Here is a 24,876-nt window from a genome sequence, read left to right on the forward strand (position 1 = left end):
TCTGGGGTTCACCAAACTGGATCAGCCACATCCAGGAGCTTGGGTGTCCGTTCCAACTCATTCCCACCTACCATGTGTCTGGCCTGAAGTCAGGCTGTCTTAGACCAACAGAACAACTCACCCACCAACTGTGTGCTACAGAGTGGATGCTTTGAGAATCAGAAAAAACATGTGGCAAACCGATTCACCAGATTCCTGATCCAAAGACATAATAAAGAGGTTGTTTTTCCTTTATATTTCAGTCAATTTGTGACAAAGTAGTAGTTATGTGATACCATCTCTGCCTACCTACTCTGCTTACTTAAAATTTTTCATTGTACATTTCTGTTTCTATTACCATTTTTTGCTATCTTGTAATCTTCTAAAATTGTGTAATCTTCTAAAATTGTACATTTTTCTTTCCTTTGTCTCCTTTTTTTTTTGATTTCTCAAAGACAGGGTTTTCTTGTCTTGGAACTCATTTTGTAAACCAGGCTGGCCTCGAACTCACAGAGATCCTCCTGCCTCTGCCTCACAAAGTGATTTTTTTTGGTTCTTCTTTCACTGATATTTCTAATTAAAATCTATTTTTAAATATTCCAATTATACTTCATCACTAAAAAGTTAACTTATTGTGGTTAAATATGCATAAACCTTGTTTAATGAACAGACAGATGGGCCAGGTTAATGGCCTCGCACTTAATGAGTTTATCTAAATATCATTTCTTGCTATGTAGAGATACTAAGATTTAGCATTCGGGAACCATGTGTATAACATCATCTGGAACTGTGCAGTGTGATCATGTAACGCACATGCACTCACACACACACACACACACACACACACACACACACACACACACATATATACACACCACCACCATAGAAGTTAAAAGTGAAATAAAAATGCATCAAACCTGAGATTTTAGGACTAGTGAGAAATTGTAATTTGCTTTTTAAAAATTCTGTTATTAGAATCTGTTTACGAAATATTTATTACTTTATAGTTGAAATTTTAAAATGCAAAGGAGTGCTAACCATAATTTCACTACTCAAAGAATGGGGGACCATTGTTTCTATATTTTGTTTCATAGACTCTGTACAGCATATGTTTTCATTTTACCTCCAACATCCCCCATCTCATTAAAATATTAGGAAGAAATTTCCTTTGGACATTATGACTAGTGCTAAATGAATTTAATACAAACATATCTAATCTATTCCAGTCATGAAAGTGGTAACATTGAGATTAAGAGTGAAATACAGGATTACCTGAGTAACCAAACGATATGCTTGACATTGGACTAAGGTAGATCCCGCTCCCATACATCGCACCGTGGAGCTAGGTCAGATGTAAGAGAGAGAAAAATGTCTGTCAATGGTCCGAATTAATATCATACAGAAGAGGGTAATTGGTTTCATGTTGGAACATTATGTCTTATAAAAATGATAGTTCACTTATGTCGGGTCTAATGTGAAAATATTGCTACTATCATATTTGGAATGAGTTGATAAAAAAAATCAGATGAAAAAGAGACAAAGACTGTTCTTCATTCTGCCAGTATAGAGTCTCTCATTACAAAGGACTATAGCGAGTTCTTCTTTTAATGGATCTAAAATTCTAACAACAAGCCTTGTTGAAGTGCATGGAAACGCATTTTTATGAAACCTCACAAGCCACAATATGAACGAAATATCAGCTCTGATTGGTTATATACTTCACCTGCCATTCCACTCTTCCCTTGGATTTTTCAAGTTAGGAGCTTTATTATTTGGAGCATTCAGAGTGGTCTAAAGAAACTACTCACAACATTTAAAGTTCTCTTTTTTCATTTCTAAGTTCTAGGGCCCTTACACACTAGTCGTAAAAACATGGTACCAAGTCAATGGGCTCATGCTGGCAGGCATGCATAGCTAATTCTGTCTGTCACCCTGTGGTTGCTGCACAGTGACAACTGCCTCAGGCAACTGGGGTGACTTGCTTTTTCACTGGTGTCTTTGTGCTGCCTAAGGAACAATTTTGGGGGGCGGTTGAAGAGAAACAAAATGAAGAGTATAGCAGAGTTCGGGGTTCCAACCATAATATACTGATAATACCAAACCCTGTGTCCATGGCTGAGAGACAGGCACCATGCATCTTTGGTAACCCACATCTCCTCTGCTTATGACTTCCTTTTTCCCTAGAGGGCCCATACTGAGGCACAACACCAAAGAAATGTACTTTGGAATAATGGATTGGATGCCTGGAGGGCTTTACTTCCTGCGGCCATATTTCAGTGCTTACTTTCAAAGTGTGGCTTTCACTTTCTCTCCTAGAGAATCCTTCATTGTCAAGCATAGATCAATTTGCTTCGGTTATTTTATGAAAATGTATTTATCTTTCTTAGAAATTCCCTCTACTACCTTAAATAAATGCCTTAAAGTTAACATCTCCACTTTAAGAAGAAATGTGCTCCTCCTATTAGGGGGGGAAAAATAGCATGCAAAAGTCTTACCTGCAGACGCGTATTAGAGGCAACCACCAGACCATTCCTCAGGATCGAGTGCCAGTTTTCAATGTGAGAGCCACTAAAACACAGATGCGGGGAGGGAAAGGGTAAGGCCAGAAAGTCGATGATCTTTAGAGCTGGGCTCAAATCTTAAGAAGTCGTGATACATGTGAAAGCTCTGAGCCTCCCAGTTAGATAATCCTACAGTTGATTCACTGAGGTCAGTGCCAGCTTCGGGGACAGTGCTTTCTTGCCCCACACCCTGGAAGGCGAACCGGAGCCCACCCTGTCCCTCCCAGCCGTACTCACTGAAATGCGAACGTGCTCCCGAAGAGCTTTTTAGCGGCTCGGAAGTTGGACTCTTTGGCTGGTGGGCTGCTGAGAAGGAGGAACTGGTGTGGGGTGTGCATGAACTTCAGTTGCTGTCATCCAAGGAGGTAACAAATAATAGTATGTCAGAATCTGACCAGCTTAAGACTCACCCAAGTTATCCAATTTCCAACACACTAATAACCTTTCCAGACTAGTTCAAAAGTTATGTGATTTTTAAAACCTTCCTTAAGCTATACCTCACGTGGAATTACCCGTAGAAAACAACTTCTTTAGGTTAGTGGGAAAGCAATAGCTAACAGGTAAACAGATGGATGTCGATATTCAGATTCGACTATGCTGTCCTAATTTTCTTGATTTTATTTCTTTGGGGGGGCTTTTATTAGACTTCCATGGGTAAGTATCTGCCACTCCACTGAGAAAATAGTCTGGAATTTGCTAAGCAGAAAACTTAATTCCCAGTCTTAAAATGAAAATCAGCCTTCCGCTTTATTTGCACGCTTTCGCTCTTTAACAGTGAAGAGTGATCAGGGAAACGGCTTGAGAAGACCCCCTCATCAGTTCCCTTTCACCTCCGCAGTCTCCCAGGCGGAGATTCGAAAACAGGGAGACAAGAGTTTTAAACGTTGCTCTTAGGCGCTGATGAGGACTGCAATCAGGACCCATTAGCTTCTTAAAAGCATTGTTTAAACACCACTTAGGCTGATAAGCAAGGTGTTTGATATTCCCTCTCAAATATGGGAAGGCAGACCGGTGATATCAAGCATTCTCCCCGTCTCTCCCTAGACACCACTCGACAGACTCTTGCAGGAAGGCTACACTCTCTCATGCTGATTTCTTTGTATTTATTTAAAAGGCAAGGTGCAGGCTGAATATGGGTTTGAGTCTTGGAAGGGTTTGCAGCTGATACACAAGCTGAAGCTGAAGAACGAAACTAGTCCTAGCCACCCTTGGACAGGCTGCCTGCAGGGCCACAGTGGTCAGCACTCTCAGCTAACACCTTCTCTCATTTCTGGGAGCATATAGGAAAATCAAACTTACCCTGTTAACCGGCAGTTTCACGATATGTGACCTATTACTTGAGATGACCCTGAAAAGGAAATGATCAGCCGGTCATGACTAGGTGGCAAACGTATTGACTGTTTTACAGGCTAGTCAGCAAGGGATTGAAATGTGGTTTGGCTGCACCACCGAACTTTCAGCCTCTCAGTCGATTACATAAGTGTGGTTTACTTACTAGCGCAATTTAAGGAGCTTACATAACAAAAAAGACACTTTCGTCTGAGAAAACTCACCGGGAAGCAGCTTCACAAAACTTGTGAATATGTCATTTTTAATAAGCACAATCCCAAATATTAGCAAAGTGAACATATTTAGATATTCGATACTTTCAAGTAATGATAGTTCAAATGAGAAGTACATTCAGGCACCTGGTTGCTTTGATTTCTACATCTCCTACATTAAAAATGTGTTTCCACAAAGATTCTGTTTGTTGAAACTCGTAAGGATATTTTTGAGTTGAAAGTGGCTTATACACAAAAGTCAACATACTTAGATACTGAAGTTGACCATTTAATCCAGGTATGTGAAAAAAAGTACAAAATAGCAGAGATGACTACAAAATGTTTGATTAAATTCTTCTCCCTGAACTGGAGAAAAAGATAAAAAATTAGTGAAAATTTGGAATTGGGCTGACTTTAAGGAGAAAAAAAAGAATTTCATATATGTGAAATTAGTAGATTAAAGAAAAAAAACAACCATCTAATTGAGAATATAATTCCTGGCCTGGGTTGAGAGCTTGTATTCCAGCTGGGCATAGTCATTCACTTGGCCAAGAGACCACTGTTAGGAGGGCAGGCTAAAATATTTCACAGACATAGGAATAACCAGTGTTTTAGTGAGATACTGCACTTTCATTCCCAGAATTCCTGACCCTAACGCAGTAGCTTTACTGGGCCTCAAGGCACTAAGATACAATTGTATCTCATTCAAAAAAGTGTAACTTCTTCCTGTCCCTTTCTGAAGCATGATTTCCTTAACATCTGTGCTTTCCCCCACACCATCTGAGCCTTCTTCATCTTTCTCTAAAGCCACCTGCCCATCATATGATTGCTTGTCTGCCATGTATGTGACATCAATGCCAATAGAAATAGCAAGGCCTTTTTTCATTTTGTCCTCCATCCCCATACCCGCACCCACCCAGGTTGCTGCTGAGTTTTACAGCTTCCCAGAGGTCCTGTTCTTTGCTTGTTTGTTTATAAGTTTTTGTTTGAGCCCCTTTTATTCCTTTATTAATGAGTCTAAGAACCCTAAGACAGTTACCAGATTTCCCTTGTACCAAGAGGACACCCCCAAATTTCTGTTGTTTATTTTCTCACTTTAACTCTAATATGATGAGAAAATGTGAGACTTTAAGAAAGAGTGTCATTTTTCTTATCTGTCAGGATTTTAGTAACAGATACTAATGGATACAAACAAGGCCAATCTCATTCCCTAAAGTTTGTCACAGTCTTATCAGACCATGTGTTTTATACAATTTTGACTAAGTAAAGGTAATCAGAAACCCAAGGATTCTGGGCTCTTTTCCCTTTAATAATATTTATAAAAACTTCCACTGCTTGTCACCTGCAGCGTTTATTTAGACCAATCTCTTGTAGTCTTTGCACTGGTACTGCTCTAAGATAACCATGGTACGTCTATGTAAGTGATTTCCAAGAGTCATGTACACAAAACCATTATAAACTCTTATTGTCTCCACTTTGCAAATGAAAGAGGACAAATTATTTGACACAGGCAGCAAAGCAAAGTGTGTGCTTAGGCTCCCTCTCCTGTCTGCTGTACAGTCCCCTACAATCCAGGCTGGATTGAATGCTGTGACCTCACTTCTTCAGTGACTCTTCAAGCAAAGAGCCAACTGAATTTTACTGGCCTTGTTAAGAATGCAACATACACAAAGCATACTTCAAGATCTTCACTGAAAAGGTTTAAATTTTATCATGGAGTCCTCACTGAACTAGGAAATTAAATGAACCAAAATGCTTTCCACACATCATGGAATGAAGCAGATCCTTGAAGACTGTAGACCAGCCGCTGTCAAGTGCATTTTATGCTCCTACTTGTGCACAAGGCTGCACCATCCTCCTCTTGTGATATACAAGTTTTAATTAAAGTGAGAGTCATTAAGAACTCGGGTGGAAAAAAAAATCACCAAGTTTCACAGGCTTGTAGAACTGTAGCTTTGCAGGCTTATGAAATACCCCCCCCCCCTTAAAAACACAGAAAATGCGGCTGATTTTTATGTAGAGGCAAAGAACAATTTTATACCATTGCAGAAGCGGATGAGCAAGGGGGTCCTGTTTATCCATCTGCTTCTTAATTTCCAGATAGGGTGCCTGCAAGACAAAATTACATCCCTTCATTTGTCTTTCAAACTCACTTTTTTTTTCAACAAAAAGAAAATCAGACTGAAAAGTCTCGTTTATCTAAAACAAAAACCATAAACATACAGCAGAGAATAGTAAATTTCCTTCTTCACACTAGGGGTAGGGAATGTATTTCAGGCAGCATGTGAAAGGTCTTGCCTGCCCGATTTAAGAGTCTTGACCAACAGGGGAGCCCAAGAGACTCCTAAAGCAATGCAGGCTATTACCGCTGTCCTTGGTTACTTCTTAGAAGTTGAAGGTTATTGCTGAAGACACGATGCACTTTGGACAAAGGACTCTGAGGACCTGAGCTGGATCTGACCTGAAAACCACCTCTCCGAGGACTGGCTCTCATAGTGCCAAACGGTGCAATTAAAATTGCCAAAGGAGAAGAGCAGTCAGTAGTCCTACACAGTTATGAAGCCTATGAACTACAACAATAGCCAGCAAGATAAGATATCCGTAACGGTGCAATGTCTTGATAACACCCAATAGCTGTCTAACTGGACTTAAACCCTCCTCAAAAAGAGGGAGGCCTAGTGAGGCCACGGACCTTAGAGGCAAAAGTACGACTGCCACCTTCCTAAACCTGTCTAATATTGTCTAATTGCATCATGAATACTTATACCCTTATGTAAGTGTAGCTCTCGCCAAAAAAGCTTTTCTTTGCAACAGATGGAGATCACTAAAGAAAACCACAATAGACCAAAATGCAGAGGATAACTGATCATGAGGACTCCAGCCCCAACTGATGAATCTACTACACAACCCCTACACCTAAGGCTCAGGGTACATGGTAGGAAAAAGCTCAGGAACCTGCTGAGAGATTGTGCCTCCAGAAATGGCGGCGAGGAAACTACATCCACGAAATCGCAACAATATGGCTGCCTAAACAAGCCAGTGTGGAAGAAGGAAATCTCATGGGATCCCACCCGTTGGTGGAAGAGCCTCAGGCAATTAATATTTACTGAGAGTGGGAGAATTAGTCTTTCTGGGGATGAGTCACCCAAGCAGTTTTCCAATACCAGTGGTCAATCCTACAAACATATACACAACACTAAACAGACTCAACAAGTTGTATTCATATATTTACATGTGTGTGTGGGGGGGGAGATGTGCATATAAAACAATGGTAATTGAAAAAGAGGTCATGATTTGAAAGGGAGCAAGGTTGGGGTGGGACATAGAAAAATTGGAGAGAGAAGGGAGAGTGGGTTATATGATGCAATTTTGTTTAAATTAAAAATAACAGAAGATTAAAAACAAAGACTCGATCCAATTTTAGCCTGGATTCCACCTTCACTAGAATACTAGAGGTGAATGAACCCCTGCCCCCAACGCCCGTGTGTGTACACACACACACACACACACACACACACACACACACTCCTCTGTCTCTCTTGAGGTGATGCAAAGCTACCACACAGCACACACTGTACCCTCCCACTTTGCCGTACTGTTTCCAGTGATTTCCCCCTTAGCCTCTTCCATGATCTTCCTTCTCCATCTCTGCCCTCACCCCACCCTTCTGTGCCCACAATTTTCTCTTCCTCGTGACTCCTTCAGTTCCTTTCATAAGCCTCGCTCCTCTTGGGGTTGAAGGATAATACTGAAGTTCAGCTTAGACTTCAGCTCCTTGCCTACTGTGGTGCTCAAAAGGGAAAGTACCCACTGCTCAGCACAGCACCCTGCAATGTTTCTTGTTGTTGTTGGACACTTTTAATTTTAATATTAAAGGAAAACGTACAGACCTCACGTATTTCTATAGGAAAACTGAGCACAATTTATGTAAGAACCTTCTCCAAGAGAAATTAAATGGAATTTACTATCAAATTAAACATTTTATTACAGAAAAAAGGAACAACTTCTTTACAACAGTTTAGAGCTAGCTAGGGCTTTAAAACACTGGTTAGTGTGTGACTGAGGAAAAGTATAAAGAATTTGATTCCATAAAATCTGACAGCATGCCGATGCGGTCACTTTGCAGGAGAAAATGCCGAGTGACTTTTCCTAACTGGATACTGAAGACATTGAGGCTCCAAGTAACTAAACAACTTGCTCAAGGTCATGGGCCACATCACACTGAGGCAGTTATGCAACTCTGGCCTCTAGCTTCCTAGGCTGATCCTTCAATTTCTCTATTGCCTTCTGCTAAAACAGCTTACACATGACCCAGAATAAAGAAAGCAATTTTGGGCCATGACAAGATTCTAGAGTCAGATTTTGTAGCCATGAAGCCCTGACTGCTCTTCGGGATGGAGAGGGAGGAGGAGGGGGAGTGGGGGGAGTGGGAGGGTGTTGGGAGGAGGGGCGGAAATGGAAACTTTTATAATTTAATAAACTTTGAATTTAAATATAAAAAAAAGACATTTTCAATTTTAAAAAAAAACCTAAGAATGATATATGGGTCTAGACACTAGAGTGTAGTACAAATACCCTATATCAAACTTTTATTATGACTTAAAATATTTATCTTCACATAAGATGTGGCATTATTTCTTGTTTCTTATCCCTGTGAAAAATGCACTTTATTCTTTTCTTTCCTCATAAAATAAGTGGGGTTTTTTTTTGTAAAATAATCCAGAGGATACTGCAAACTATGAGCCCAGAACAGTCACTAAAAGAAATGGGAGATTTAAAGCAAATATCACCCGTGAAGTAAGAATCCCATATGGGTCACTGTCTAACATAGACCGTTGAGTGAATGGAGAAAAGAACAGAAGAATGAACAACTTAATATATAAATAATGATCATCATGAATAAATAATGACCAAAGGAATCAAGGGCAAGAATCAGAAGTGTGAAATGTACATTTGAGAATGTCTCCAGTAGAGGACCAGAGAGGGGGTGAGGGGTAGAGCAGGGAGAAACTCAGGGAACCTGGCCAAGAGACGACTTCTTTCACAGGGAGAATAAATGACCCCAGGTTATTCTCATCATACACCTAAAGGTGTCTAGCACAAAGCATCCTAGAACGGACACATGTAAGCTGTGTACAACATGTACTATAAATTTTGGATTATTCATTTTGATTCATGATGATGATTTTTAAACGTCTTTCCAATGTTTGAACAGTGAAAAGGTCTCAGTACTTCAACAGTAAGAGTTTTTCCACATGCTAGGCTGTAGCACAAGGATGTGTAAGTTTTCATAACAAATCTACATCTTCATTGAGCACATCTTTCCACCAGAGCCTATCTGAGAACAAGAAACATAAGCTCATACTGCTACGCTGACTGTCAGTTCCAAAATGGCTATAGGTTCTGTGTTATACCTGTATTTGATAAAATTTTAATTTTTTAGTATAATTTTATGTCCCTTAATATTTGTTTTGCATTTATTCCCTGTGAGAGAGTCAGATCCACTGGACCTTGTATTACAGACAGTTATTAACTACAATATTGATCCTGAGAGTTGAATCCAGGTCCTCTGGAAGAGCAGTCAGTTCCCTTAACCACTGAGTCATCTCCCCAGCCCTGAAAAATGGATCTTAAAGAATAAGTCTAAGGACTGAAGAAATCACATGAACACACACAGGAGGGAGCAGGAAGAGAGAGAGAGAGAAAGGGACAGAGAGAGGAAATTTCTTGAGCTATTGTAGTGGCATGTCTATGTTGATAACCCCATCACTTAAGAGATAGACAAAACAAGATCAGTGTTCCAGGTATCCTTAGTTACAGAGCAAGTTCAAGGTCACACACACACACACACACACACACACACACCACCACCACCACCACCAACAACAACAACGAAAATTTGTAGGCTGATGTGATGATACACATGCAACACCAGCCTCTAGTGTCCCAAATCTCTGTCTATTTTAACACTCAAAATAATATGTGAAATTACTAGCATCGGCTAATACTTAAGGTGGTACTTATTAGATTTAGACACTGTTTTAAAAGATCCTGTTGAGTAACTTCAAACACTCAAGGCTTTTACTCAAATTTAAGAACAAAATATTAAGATTACAACTATGCATTTATTCTTTAAAACTCAGTGTTAGCACAACAAGACACTAACAGAATTGAATTAAACCATCCTAGCACATTTTTATGATTTTAATGTCTTGTAGAGGAGAAAATTGAACATTCTGTAACAGTGTTGTTCTGAAGATATTTTAAGATGAGATTTTGCTCATGTGGACTGAATGGCAGAGGAACGTAAGACCAGATTGTTACCTGTGTCATTTCTCTGATGGAAGTGATGCTGTCCAGAGCTTTCATTACTCGGTCATAGTTCTTCTTCTGTACGACAAAGGAAAAAGCATTCTTCACCTACAAGCCTTTGCAAGTTACATATCGCTAGAGAAAAATATTATTTCTATACACGCATTTTCCATCAAAGCCAGTGTGAAAGCAACAATGACACATAAAAGAAACCTGTGATAAGGAGAAGAGGGGTGATATCTAGAATCACTGGGAAGAAAAACTAAAGCGGTATGCCTTACATAAGGGCACAAAATCACGTTCACGTCCCTGGGACAAAAATCTTCAAATACAGAAAGATTTGGGGCCCTTGAGTCTGGCTTTCACCATGCCAAAGCAATAAGCAATAAAATAAGCCCAGAATCCTCTGAAAGAAGATATACTTCAAATCTCCCAAGTGCTTTAATCTTAGATTGGAACACTGTCACCCAAAGAGCAAGGTGACAATATGTGCTCAAATGATCCCTCATTTCTATTCAGAAAGCTAACAAGGGAGGGCAGGTCGGCTGAGGTACATTATACAGTCATTCACCTAAAAGAATTTCGAGATGAACAATAATATAAACTAAGCAATTTTGGCTCTCAATCAATTTGAAATTCTGTTATTTCAGAAACTCTCTGCCATAAGCATTCAGGAAATGGTTTTCTTAAGAAATGCGCGTCTTTTAACAGTATAGATTTAACTGTTGTTAACTTCTGAGGAGAAGGGTGGGAAGACCAGCAGGAGAGGTCGAGGAGATAAGGAAAAAAAGGGAAAGTGGTCCTCTGAATGATATTCCTTATATTCTGAGGAGATTACAGAATCCCCAAACATAGGATATGACCTTGAGCTTACCGTGGATACACTCAACAAGACAAACATTCAAAGGGAAGGCAGTTATGAGACTAAGGTCTCCATCCTGGTTCTCAGAAGCTCTGGGCTTGGTGGCTGGAGCTGCCCACTTACCCTGGGGTTGAAGGCCAACATCTGAGGGTCGTTAGGATCTACCACAGAAGGATATGGCTCGAAAATGACCACTTTTCTAGGAGATTCCAACGCAGATCTACACATGGACACCAATAAATCTACCACCTTGAAAAACACGGGAGATGAGTCACTGACAGATTCAAGTGGATGTCTGTCCTGCTCATGGTAACACGATATAATTAGGAAGTCCCAGGTCTGTCACCCTCCTTTCAAGTCTGTTCTTCATGACTTATACCAAACTTGGCCAAACGGGACCACTGATTCAAAGTGACAGGCATGTGTTGCTTCTGATTGCTCATAAGTATATCTGTTTCTGTCATGAGCACACAGTGTGTGACGGTATTGCTCTGGATTATATGGTAAAATGAACAAGCCAGGTCTGGAATAGGGTGCTGTGTATGGTCTAACGGACAAGACATATAAACACAGAGCAATTGAAGAAATGCATGCATCTTTGCAATCTCCGGCCTTATTAAATGGAATGATAGCAAAATTAGACCATAGTGAGTACGGCAGTTCTGGAGCTAACACAGAGATCTGAATATGAGGTTGGGGAGAGGCGCCTGGTTCTATAGGGGAGGATATTGCCCCATGTTAGAAAAAGCCAAATAGCCATGATGAGTTTGCCATATTCTAGGAAAAACAAATTGCTGGAAGTCACCTCGTCTCTCGTTTCTCTCCTCTGTCAAAAGCTATTAATGATCATTGTCAACTTCAATGGTTTGGCTGCTATGTATTCAATGATCCCTCTGCTGATTTACAAAGAGACAGTACTGTCTATGCTAAGCTGCCTTCCTTCTCCAATTCCCAGAAGAGCATGCTGTTTCTGGAAACGGAAATGTCTGGATAGAAAAAACTCATCGGAACAGATGAAACTCACTGTGGATATGAACAGGGAAAGCTATGTCCACAAAAGTTTTAGGCAGGCATTTTTAAATGCACAGTAAATGGAGCATGATGGTACGTGGCTATAATCCCTGCCCTGGAGACACCAAGGCAGTAGGTAGGTTTACAAGTTCAACTCAAGTCCAGTCTGGGGCATGGAGTAGGTTCCTGTCTCAATGAACATGGCCTCATGTAACCCTGTATTCAACAACAACAAACAACGAAAAGATGGGTCCAGTGGGGTACACCCTCAATACCAGCATTTGGGAGGCAGAGAAAGGTGAATCTCTGTGAGTTGGAGGCTAGCCGGTTCTACATAGCAAGTTCCAGAACACTCAGGGCTACATAGTGAAACCCTCCTGATAGAAAAATAAGTAGGATAAAATAAATAGACTTCTATTTTGTGGAAGTATAACTGTACTGAAAAACAAAACCAAACAAACAAAACTATAAAAAAAAAACCCACACACAAGGCTTTTTTTTCTATACAAGACAATTATTTTTAAAAGAAAACTGCTTAATTTCTCCCCCAGGCCACTGCAAAATGACAAAACACAGATTTCAAAGGGGAGAAAAAAAATCAAGTGACAGGTCTTTTTCAGCAAGAAGCTTTCGGGATTCTCCCCTGAAGAAGAGCATAGAGAAAACAGCAGTAGGCTGGACCAGCTTCTCACGTGAAGATAAGACTCAGTTAGCAGGCCTACCTGAGCTCCGGTCGCTATCTCATCGGCGGCTTCGTTCATCACCCCCAGGGTTTGAAAAGCAAATACACACAGCTCTCTCTCACACACCGTGGGCTAGGAAAGAACAGGAGGCAATTAGAGTGGATGTCTTCATCGTTCACGTCATAAACGGAAAGTCGTTCTATATAATACGTGGAAAGGACGGAGACGTAGAGCGCTTTAAGAGACGAAATCACATCATGTTCCTTAATAATAAACAAATTCTTACACTGAAGTAACAAGACTGTCTTTGCAGAGGCACAGCTATAAGGATAAATGATCCGTTTCAGCAAGTTGTAGACATTTCCATTCAGGACAATTTAGCAATCAATGAAAAGAATATTAAGTAGTAAGGTACATCTCTCTACCCAATATACAATGCATATTACGTATATTCATTTTAGAAAGTATAACCCCTAGTTGGGTATATAGTGAAGCTACACACAAAAACTACATTTAAAGAGATATAACGGGCAAATCTCACTTTTCCTTAGGAAATTCATTTAAAAGAAGCAAGCCTGACTCGACTTACTTGCTACCTAGCTCTTGAAAGATTGGTTATGTTGCTCAGACTCTTGACTTCAATAACCTCCTGAGGTCAACAGCGCTGAAATATACACTCTGCAATTACTCTGGAGGAGCTCTCATCGTTCACATCTAATATAGTGTCATCCCCTTGATTTATCTTATCTCCCCAGTTACATTGCATTAGGTAGCTGATGAAGCCTAACACGATGCAATCCACTGTGCCTCTGCACAGCAGACAAAAGGCATTTGTTAGCGCCACTGCTCCTGTGCTAGCTGCTGCCAGAAGATGACTTGGTCTGTTGCTTAGGCAGTGGGAAAGAATGGCTCCTTCTGCATTTCCTTTATGTTCCGACGCAGCCCATATGTGTGGCTTTTCGGATAGGAAGCCTGACTCATCACAATTTCTGGCAAAACCCTGGATGATGATGTAAAAAGAAAGGGGATTTGCTGTATTTCTTTTGTTGATCCTAACAGGGCAAGTCTGATTCTGTTTCAGAGATGTAGAAACTGTGGGAAGAGATTCAATGGAGAGGCTCTGCAGACACGGTCTACACGCAGGGCTCTGTGTCTGGAGAAGCACAGAGCAGGCTATTCAATTCTAACTGTCTTTCTTTTCCCTTGAAAGTTTGCCTTATTCTGAAATCTTCCTCAATCTTTTCTGAGTATCAATGGATATATGCCTCAATTTCCCCCCAAAGACATGAGTTATTTTCTTTTGTTCACCTTGTGGTACGTATAATATGCTGTGACCTGAAGTAATAGGAGCAATCATTATTACATATTAAGTATAAAATTCAAAATTACATCAACATCTGAATATTAAAAAATTGTACATGAACAAAAATGGAGGGAGAAAAAGCTTGAAGACCGTGAAGGACTGCGGGAACTCAGCTGTGTACCAGTCATTCACCCCAGTCAACAGCAGCATCGTAGAATAATACACTAGCCAAATAACTCACCACCCTTTTAACTACTAAAATAATCTCCAAGCTGAATAACAAAGTATGGCTTGTTTAGTTATTTCAATAATTATCAGATTTACCTGAATCTTTACAATTAAATACACATACTTAACATGTGTATATATGTGACACACGCATACACACATGACATATTTGTGTGTGTGTGAAATTTTTCATATGTATAGTATACTATATGAAAGGTTTCAGAATAAATCAGACAAGTAAAAGGAAAAAAGGTTATATAATATATATCATGATCAGAATATATTGCATGAAAACATTATTTTTAATTTAAAAAGGGAAAAAGGTAACAGAAAATATTTTTCTGTATTATACTACTGTTTTAAACAGAAATAAAATTTCACTACATCAGATTTAAGAGTTCTTCTAAAATTACAAGGAACATTTATAAAAATTTATGATAGATGACTATACATTGATATGCCTCATCATTGACAAACCGGAATTCATGAACTATTCTGACTTTGTCTAGCATGAATTTTGGTAATTTCACCCAGTGAAAAGTTTTTCTTAATGCTTTCTTCTGCATTCACTCTCCTGGCCTGCACCTAGAAAGTTCTGAACCCCATAGATTAGCAGTCTGATCTCCTCAAACAATAAACCTGCATTCTAATGAATGAAACCATGGCATCATTGCTTTATGGGCACGTTTCCCTATTTTGTACATGTTTATCTAAAAGTAACCCCTCTCTACCTACTCAACTGTGCAAAGCTCATTTCCCCAAACATCCTAGTGATCCATCAGCTAGAGAAGGGACTCAGGCAAGCTAAGAAATATGTTTTCTGAAAACAAAAACCAAAACAACTTTCCGTTATTCTTAAAATTTACAAGTAAAAGTGTAATTACATTCTTACAAGAACATATATCCCATTTTGTAACGTAGCAACTGGACAGTAAGTGTTGTTCCTGATCTATTATCTTACTAACACCACACTAAATAGGTACTAGTGAAGTGTCAAAACACTTCAAACTGGAAGATACAAAAACATTCAACTTTCGGGTAAATACTTCTACGTCTACATCTCTATTGTGTATAGTAATACCCTCTTCTTCATCTACATTATATTTGCAAATTCAAATTTTTAATACAAGATGAAACTAAAAGAAAAATTTTAAATTACATTAGGTTACTAAAATTAGGTATCTGTCCCACAAGTGGTCAGAACGCACAGACTGAGTAACTATGAAATGTCTATCCCAACATGACACTTCTATACCCCACTCCCTCCCAAATAGCGCAACAGACATTCCAGAAGAGGAAGGGGCAATATTTCCTTTCTTTTTACTTTTATTGAAAATAGACCTTTTTCTCAAGTAATATATCCTGGCTACAATTTCCCTCCCAGTTTCTTCACGCCTCCCCAGCCATATAGATTCACTCTCTTTCTGCCTCTGATTAGAAAACAAACAGGCACTAAAGGGATAATTAAAATAAAATGAAATGGAAAAATACAAAAACAAACACATTGGAGTTGACCAAGACAAACAAACAGAAGAAAAAAGAGCCCAAGAGACGGCAAAAGAATCAGAGGCCAACTTTTTCACATATTCAGGGTTCAATAAAAACACTAACCTGGAAGCTATAATATATACACAGAGACTGGTGAAGACCTGGGTGGGCCCTGTGTATGCTGCTTTGGTCTCTGTGAGTTCATAGGAGCTTTGCTCATGTTGATTTGGAGGGATTTGTTTTCTTGGTGTCCTCCCTCCCCTCTGGCTCTTACAGCCCCGAGGGCAGAAGGACTCTTAAGAGAAAGAGCTAGAGAAGGATTGCTAAGAAACTGTTTTCTGGACATGCCAGAGCCATGACACTCATGAACTTGCAACAAATATAGATGCTCACACAAGACCTGCACAAGATAAAACCAGCCAGAATCCCAGCACAGACGGAGGAGAGTGTGATGAACTCCCAGCCCCAGCTGAGGTGTTTGGACAACGGAAGACAGCTGGGGTAGCAAGGTCAGCGTTCTTCAGGGAAGCGGCCTCCGCTAGGATGCACATACCCTAGGGAATGGCTCTGCAGACACGCATATATAGACAACATGGATTGATCTTAGGGGCAATGGAAGGAGGACATGAAATTGGCAGTGGGATACGGGGGTATCATTGGAAGGAGTTGTATGAGGAGTATGGAATTGATATATGATCAAAGTACATTTTGTGCAGTCATGAAAATTCTAAAGCCATAAACAATAATATCAGACTTTTCTGCATCCAGAAAGAGTGTCATCCTCAAAGAAGAGAAATGGAGTCAATCTCCCTTGGCACCGTGCAAAGAGTCACACGGTAGACTACCTTCTTCCCAGTCTGAAGTGATTCTTGTGTACTCCTCATGAGAAAACTGTAATGATGGACAGTTACACAGAAAACACTGTTTCAATTCTAAACCCTATATAACCACTTAGCATTTATGAAGATTTTAGTGTTATAAGGAGTTTATCTCACATTCTTTCACAGAAATCATATACTAAAGTCTAATTATTAATTTTTTCATTTTTTGTTATAGTATGTGCTATTAAGATTTAGTAACTGTGTGTTGCCTTGGAGCAATCAACTCCCTCCAATTTAGATTATAAAACCATAGCAAGTCCCTCTATTGGCAAAATGTATTTATTTACTACATGATATCCATTATTTACCAACTTAAAGGCATGAAAAACTTTTATATGTGTCCTTAAAATAGGATTTATTGTAGATCTTTCAGCTAAGATGAATACATTTAAATTTTTTGAATCAAAAGAATTTAAATGTGAGCGATAAAAACATATTTGAAAAATTGTTTCTAAGCCTCAAAGAATATTTTAGAACCTAACTCTATTTTAAGAAATTTGAGTTTCCAATGAATTTAAATTACCCTTTACTGGGAATAGAAATGTTACAACTCTAGAGGATTTTGCTCTGCGTTTATGTAGAGAGTAAAGCGTGGTGTTGGGAATGGTTTCCAAACACGTCTGCTATGATCTTTTTGTTCAAACTAAATATTTCACGTAAGCCCAATGTATAAAACATACAACTGGATCTCATTGACCCTGGAGCTTATATGCAGCTGTTTTCAAATCTGGAAAACAGGAAAGAAAATAACACCCACCTCTGGAGTTGATAAGAAAGTTGGACAACACTATGAACATTTCCTTTAGGAATGGAGAGCTATATTACTGGTAAAGTAAATTAAATTACTCCACCTGTCCTCACCATAGCTTCATGTCAATGTATATAAAAGTACTGAATAATAATACTAAAATATTTAATAAGAACTGTTTGTAGTATGTCATATAGCAGTTTATACATTTAGTGAATCAAAAATGTTAAAATACTGCTGAAGTATTTCCAAATAAAAAGAGAAAGAAATCAGTTTAAATGTAAATTCTTGACTTAAAAATAGCGTTGAAAGAATGAGAATAAATGTTAACATGCTAAGAACGACATCCTTATGCTTTTATTCACTGTATTTCCTGTTTCACAGGCAAGGCTTGGAGTGTTTTGCAGTTGAGACAGATGTTCAAGTGGGGGAATTTTTACTCCCCATGAACAGAGACAGAAATGACACAGGGCTCAGGGCAAGGCAGGCTTGGCTGCTGGATGGATGCTTGGTCTCCGGAGCAGAAGTGGGGGGTGATTTGGAAGGCTTTTAAGAGGTGATTAGATGAAGGACGTACAACCAAATCAAAGGATTAATGAACTGAGTGGTTATAACTGACCAAACTGTTGAGAAGGACTGAAAACTAGGCGTCCTAACAGACTGGGAGAAGAGGGACTCCCGGCCTTGCCTTTGAAAAGTATGTCATATCCTCTCCCTCCGCCTCTCTCTGTTTCCTCTTCTGCCACATGCTGCTGCCCTATGAGGCTCTACCTCACTACGACCCCAATGCAGCAAAGGCCACCGACTGTGGCTATAACTCTTTACCAGCATGTACGGTAGTGTGGAAAATGGGAAATGTGCCTCTTAACCCAGACACAGAATGACAGCCAGTATCAGTGAGTATAACCACACTACCCCACACAGATGGACGGTTTTTTTTCCTGCAGAGGTCAGCAGCTTCCAAGGAAAGGTCAAGAAAGACACAAGAGCAAAGTAGCAAGGTGAAGGCACTAGAAAATAGAGACTTTCAGGCACCAACCCCTCACTTTCCTGTTTTCTGTAACACTTGAAGGCATCTCTAAAACGCATGCTATGCTGACACTCTAGTGCATGCAAGGAGGACAGATTTATCGGTAGCTTTGGGTTGGATTTCTGAGAGCAATCCACGTACTGTCAGGTTATCCCAGACTGTATGTGTGAACTCTTGGGTGTTATTGCAAGCCGTTATACAGATTCTGGTGTTTTTGCCAGGGCTTACCAGGAAGTGTCATTTAGAAACGTTGTGACAAAGAGAAAACTGGAGCGCTGGAACACTTCCAAATAGCTTCCACTGCATCTCAGAAAGTATGCAATGCACTACTAACCGAGTCCTCTGAGCAGAGTAACAAGAGTGCAAGTAGGGACCAACACTTCAGGACTCGGAAGGCAGATTCACAAAGGACATTTACAACGTCTTAAGAAAACCAGACAGACTTCAAGGAAAATATGAGAAATAATCTAAGCAGGGAAGGTAAAGATCTTAGGCTTGGAAATCCATGAAAGGCAAGTGTGGTTTAGTCTCCTAAATAGCCAGCTGTGTTATACTGCACCCATTTCGGGATTTATCACAGCTGGAAATATGTCAATGGTCAGTGAATCACGCTTTAAAATTCCTTAAGAAAATATATGTAACTCTTAAATTTACAGGAAAATGTACTGAAATGTAAATACAATAGAAATACAGAAAAAATCATAAGATTGCCTAAATTAAGAAAAGCAACTGTTAATGGGTTTAAGAAATGGTTCTTTCTATTTATCTCCCTTCAAACAGGAGAAATTTCATTGATTTTAATTACGTGATTTGATTTTATGTCATTTATATCATTATTTAAAAGGCCAAAGGCACTTGTCTGATTTCTTTAGGTTATGTCAGAGCAACATTAAACCACCTAATTACTAGCTACATAAAATATTTACTTAGAAGATGTTTCTTCTCTCCAACCTTCACTGATGCAGGAACAAATCAAACAAAATTTGGAATGCAATAGAAAGAATATTAAGAGTAACTGTGGTGTCTTCACCACTTATAGGACTGAACTGCCAGCCATTAAATCACAGAGTAGAGACTGCCAAGGATAAGCATGGTCCTCAACGTGTGCTGGGATTCTGTCCTGGAGTCACTCTACCTGGCTAGAGCCCTGTCTTTATCACTTACCAGCAGAGGAACACTGAGTAAAATGTCTCTTGCCTCACCTGTGAATTGGGGATAACTCACAGAGGGTTAAATACTGACAACCCACATAAAGTGCTTTGCACACATAAAAGGTACTTAAAGAGTGTCTGGTATTGATGAATTCCTGATGCTTTCTGCAGTGGAGCCAGCACTACTATGGATAAACTCAAGGTCAGAACATGGACGTTGGCAAAATAGGAATGCAGTTTCTAAGAGCTGCGTGTAGAGACAACAAGAGCCCTGATATTTAATGAGTCAAGTGGACATTCTTCTTTTATATCGCATAACAATTTAACAAACACATGCTGCTTCAGCTCCATATATTTTATTCTGAGGAAAAAATAAAGGTAGACTTTCAAAAAATAGTGTATGGCCCATAAGAATGATTTTTCATCTGTTTTCCTTGAATAAAGTTAAATAAATAAATCATAAGATCTGACAATTATGCTAATAGAATGGTTATTTACCCATGGGAATCTTGAGATATTAAAAACCTCTGATAACATCATTTATTTATGGGCTCGGTGGTTTATTTTTTTAAGCATATTCTGAAGAACAAGATGATCTTTTGTGATTCCCCGGAAAAAGTGGAACAGAATCTGCCACCGCACCTTCAACCCACCAATTCTTTAATTAATTTTTAAGATGGAGATCACAGAAGTCAAACAGAATCAGGTTCAAAGCTCAGCACACAAATACGCTATCTGAACAGTGTTTAACAAATTATTTAATCCCCATGAATAAAAAAGAAAAACCCTTATTTGACCCACAGGAGTAAATCACTAGAGTTTTGCATGAAAACATCAATTAAGGGTTCACTAAACAAACTATCCATACACAGTGCCTGTCCCACAATGGGAAACGACCTCCCCTCCTCAATGAATAATCAGGGCACACACTAGGTCAACTATTTTCTTCATATTTATCCACATTTAACTGTTTCTCAGGCTAAAACCAGTTTTACTACACAGATGTAGTAGAATGCATATTTTTAAACATTGAAATGTGGGCCGATATCAACAAAAATGGCTTAGTAATAACCCAACCATTTGTCTCCCTATAAAGCTTTAAAAAGGAAAACTAGCAAAGATTGCCTCAACCAACTGAATTAAACACTGTAGTGAGGCGAGAAGCACTTACTCCAAGTAGTTACACCTTGGTAAGAATGTAAGCCATGAGAAGCAGCTCACATTTCCTGAAACTGGAACAAGCAGGAGGGAAGTCATTCCCAAATGGCTATGATGGACCCCATCTGATGGCTCTCTGACGTCAAGCTCCGAACAATTGTCTGCTTCTGCCTGATGGAACTCAGCCAGTACTCAATCTAATCCCCGGGATTAGGACCTAACATTAATCAGTCTTTTGGTCATTACAGAGGCAGTAGGTAACAACCAGGGCAAACAAGAAGCTAACAAAACTGCTTTGGAGGAAAGACTAAGTAAGAAAAAGAAGCATGAGAACTATGAAAGGCTTCTAGGCATGCCTAGGAACACAGAAGGCCACATTCTTGGCCGGGACTCCATGTGCTGAAGAAAAACTTGTAGTTAGTCATGGTGGTGTATGCCAAGACTCAGCATTTGAGAGGCTCAGGCAGAAGAAGGATTGCCACTAGACTGAAGCCAGTTTAAATAGAAAACTCTTGGCTTTTCGAGGAAGAAGAGGAGGAGGAAAAAGAAGAAAAGGAGGAGTAGAAAAGAAAGCTAAGCAAAACTCAGGAGATGGCACTAAATATCATTTCAAGCTGGATTTGTTATTACAAAGAGGAAACACAGGCCAGTCTAAGCATTAAAGGAATGCTCAACAAATACCTTTGATGATAATTCATCACGAAATAAATCCTAGAAAGGACAGAGACCTGATTCCAAAGCTGCTGCATTAGTGTATTCAGGACGTCTAGCTTCCCATAGAAGAGAATGAGGCATGCAAAGAAACAATAAGGTAAGGACAAGGTACAGGAGATAGGCAACTGATACACAGCGTTCAGGAAAATGCACAGATGCTGGAGTGTGAAGCTTTTACAAAATGATTAAAGAACCAAAACAAACTCTAAATAAAATATTTCAAAAGAATAAATATATAGAATTTATAAAAAGAAATAAATTCTGGGGCTGGCAACATAAAAACCGAACTAAAATTCACTGAGGGACACAATAAATGCCTTTGAGGAGACACGAACGTTTGATTATAGGGCAAGTGAGAAGTGTAACTTCAGTAACAGAACAGTGAAGGAAGTAAACCAAGGCTAAGAGGTCTACTCAGCTATTTTATACAAATATATTAATGATGTCATCCCAAAAGAGAAGAAAAATATGTAGGAAGAATACTTAATGAAATATCCCCCAAAATAACAAATTTGTGAAAAAAATTATTAACCTACACATCAAGACAGTCCAATGAACTCCACTGGGATAAACACATCCCTTAATGAAAATACTGAAAGCCCTGGTGATGCACACTGTAATACCAGCACAGAAGAGGCTAACACAAGAAGCTCCAGGCTAGCCTAGATTCCACAGTAAGTTTCAGTCCCATCTGGGCTACAGTGAAAGCTCTTGTCTCAGAAAGCCAAAGATCAAAACAGAAGTACAGAAATTAGTGAAAAACAACGATGGAAGAAACATGCGAGCAGATGAGAAAACTTAGACACACACACAGACACACAAAATTAATTTTTCGGAGATCATCAACACTCAAAGAATGAAGGAAAAGAGTCAACAAATAACTCTATGTGCAACATTTCTGTCCTTCAAACTTGAAAACAAAATAAAAATACATTTAAACAAGATCTGAGAGTCCATCGTTAGTGCAATCCTCCCTCAGGAAATGATGGAGAACTTTAAGCTGAGACTCCAAGAGCCTTAGACAGGACATACAAAAACATGAGCATGGGTAAGAACAAGAAACGGCAAAACACAAACAAACAAACTGAACCAACTGTATGCATGTTCTAGCATTTTGATCAGTTTCTGTCTAGTTTAAAGGCAAACTAGATAAGATCATAATTTCTGCTCTATGTTGGCGGCACAGGATGTAGTGTCTTTGTGCTTAGTGGCATAAGGGAGAAAGACAAGACATGTGGAGCGAGACACACTGCCCAGTGCGGGGCTTCCCTCCAGCCTGATAACTTTCAACCCCGGACCTCACTGAAGGGGAAAGGAAAGGGAATGATACCGCAAAGCTGTCTTCTGATCTCCGCACATGCGCTATGACGTGTGTGTCATTCCCACACCGTAATGACATGCACAATGATAAATAATTTACTAAAATCAGGTTGGCATTCATCTAAAACAGATTTTTCAGTTATGGTTAGCATAGAAACAGATTACTATGTACTACTATAGGAATTAATATGAGATCCTAGCTAGTATCAAGGAAACAGATGAATTGGGAGAGACATAATGCACATGGATAATAAATAGCAAACCAACACCCTTTTCTTGTTAATAGAGATGGAGGAGAGAGGCAGAGGTACGAGGTGACTGAAGAGTTTTTAGAGATTACAATAAAGGGACAAAACTGCCAACAGAGGCAGCGGATACAAAATACCACGAATATGTAATATAATTGTATAAATGCATGCTAAACAATACATTCCTCCAAAATACACAATGGAAATCATGGCAGAATTGTAGGTAAAAATGAACAGCTCAACAGTAGAGAATCTGGTACTTATAATTTTAACAATAGTTAGAAAAAAGAAATGAAATAAAATAGGAATAAACAGGTCAATTTAATGAATGCCCTGCTATATTTTTTTAGATCCATACAACCAGAATACTCTTTCTTGAAAGAGACTGCTGTAGTTCAGATTTAAGAGCTGCTCAAAGCCCCATATGCTAAAGCCTTGCTCCCTAGAGAGGTCCTTTGGGAAGATAGTAAAGCTTTAAGAAGTGGGGCCTCGAGTGGAATTACTAGATCATTAGTATGTGTGTTTAAGAGGCAGTATGGGATCTCAGCCACTTCTGTTCTTTCTTGCTTCTGCGACAGGAGGTGTGCAGTTCTGCATCTCATTTGCCTGCAATCATACATTGCCACAGCATATGTCAAAATAATGTAACCAACTCATTATGGGCTAGCACCTCCCAGGTTATGTGCCAAAAATAAGTCACTTCTTTTTCCATGTTGATTATATCTTAACCACTGGGCTGATGAGCCAGTCTTCCTAAAGTACCTCTTAACCAATGGGCTGGTGACCCAGCCTTTCTTAAGTATCTCTGAACCAAGGAGTGGGCTCAATATTCTTTCTGGAGTATCTCTTGATCATGAGCTGGCTCATCAGCCACCATAAGTATCACAGCAACAGGAAAAAGAAGCTAAGAAATCTTCTATAGAGGGTCGTTAAACGAAACCAAAAATAAGTTACTAGAACTAATAAAAAAATTCAGCAAACTTACAGAATAATTCTCAAACTGATGCACAGGCTAAATGCAAACATATACAAATACCAACTGATTTTATGCTTTGATTTGCAACAATGGACAAGATGATTACAGTACTGGTAGAGCAAAGCCAGGGAGACCAACTCGCCAAAACTATCTTAGAAGAGGAGAACAAAGCTAATTATAATTTTTTGATTTCAGTCTTACTACAAATCTATCTATGTAAACCAAGACAGTGTATTCCTGGCATAACTGCAGACATTAAGGTCTGTGGAAATAAAATGCACAGTCCAGAAAAATCTTAATATATTTATGGCCAAATGATTTTCAAAGGACCACAATTAATAAATAATAGTTTTTCAAGAAATACATTAGAGAAATTGGGTTCATACCGGCAACACAACATATCTGAACCATAACCTCACGACTGTGACAAAAATTAACTTCAAAACAACAACTCACTTAAATGTGAGACCAGGTATAAGACTCGTAGAAAGGGCATGGAGCGGAGCAGAAAAAAAAATGTAGAGCTCAATAAAAATCAATAAAAAAAGACTCTATGAAAGAAGCATTTGTACTGTTGTGGCTTTTAATTAGGGGGTGGTTTCTTAGACACACATCAAAGTATAAAACTTCACTGAATCAATGATATTACCAAGGAAGTGGAAAAAAAGCACAAAAATAGGGT

The 24,876-nt window shown here is 39.2% G+C and overlaps 1 protein-coding gene across 1 annotated transcript in view; it reads right to left on the reverse strand.

Annotated features, from left to right (window-relative positions):
* The window catches only part of Parp8 (poly(ADP-ribose) polymerase family member 8), a 169,703-nt gene that overhangs the window by 11,736 nt on the left and 133,091 nt on the right, over window positions 1-24,876 (reverse strand). Inside the window, exons 16-23 of the mRNA XM_085676702.2 lie at window positions 12,989-13,081; window positions 11,379-11,504; window positions 10,406-10,471; window positions 6,123-6,190; window positions 3,840-3,888; window positions 2,778-2,890; window positions 2,475-2,547; window positions 1,252-1,321 (exon numbers count right to left, since the gene is read on the reverse strand). Coding sequence (XP_085532828.1) covers window positions 1,252-1,321; window positions 2,475-2,547; window positions 2,778-2,890; window positions 3,840-3,888; window positions 6,123-6,190; window positions 10,406-10,471; window positions 11,379-11,504; window positions 12,989-13,081 — 658 coding nt within the window. The remainder of the gene's footprint in view (window positions 1-1,251; window positions 1,322-2,474; window positions 2,548-2,777; window positions 2,891-3,839; window positions 3,889-6,122; window positions 6,191-10,405; window positions 10,472-11,378; window positions 11,505-12,988; window positions 13,082-24,876) is intronic.

The sequence above is a fragment of the Myodes glareolus genome, chromosome 15 (assembly GCF_982192425.1).
Source record: "Myodes glareolus chromosome 15, mMyoGla1.1, whole genome shotgun sequence".
Taxonomy (NCBI): Eukaryota; Metazoa; Chordata; class Mammalia; order Rodentia; family Cricetidae; genus Myodes; species Myodes glareolus.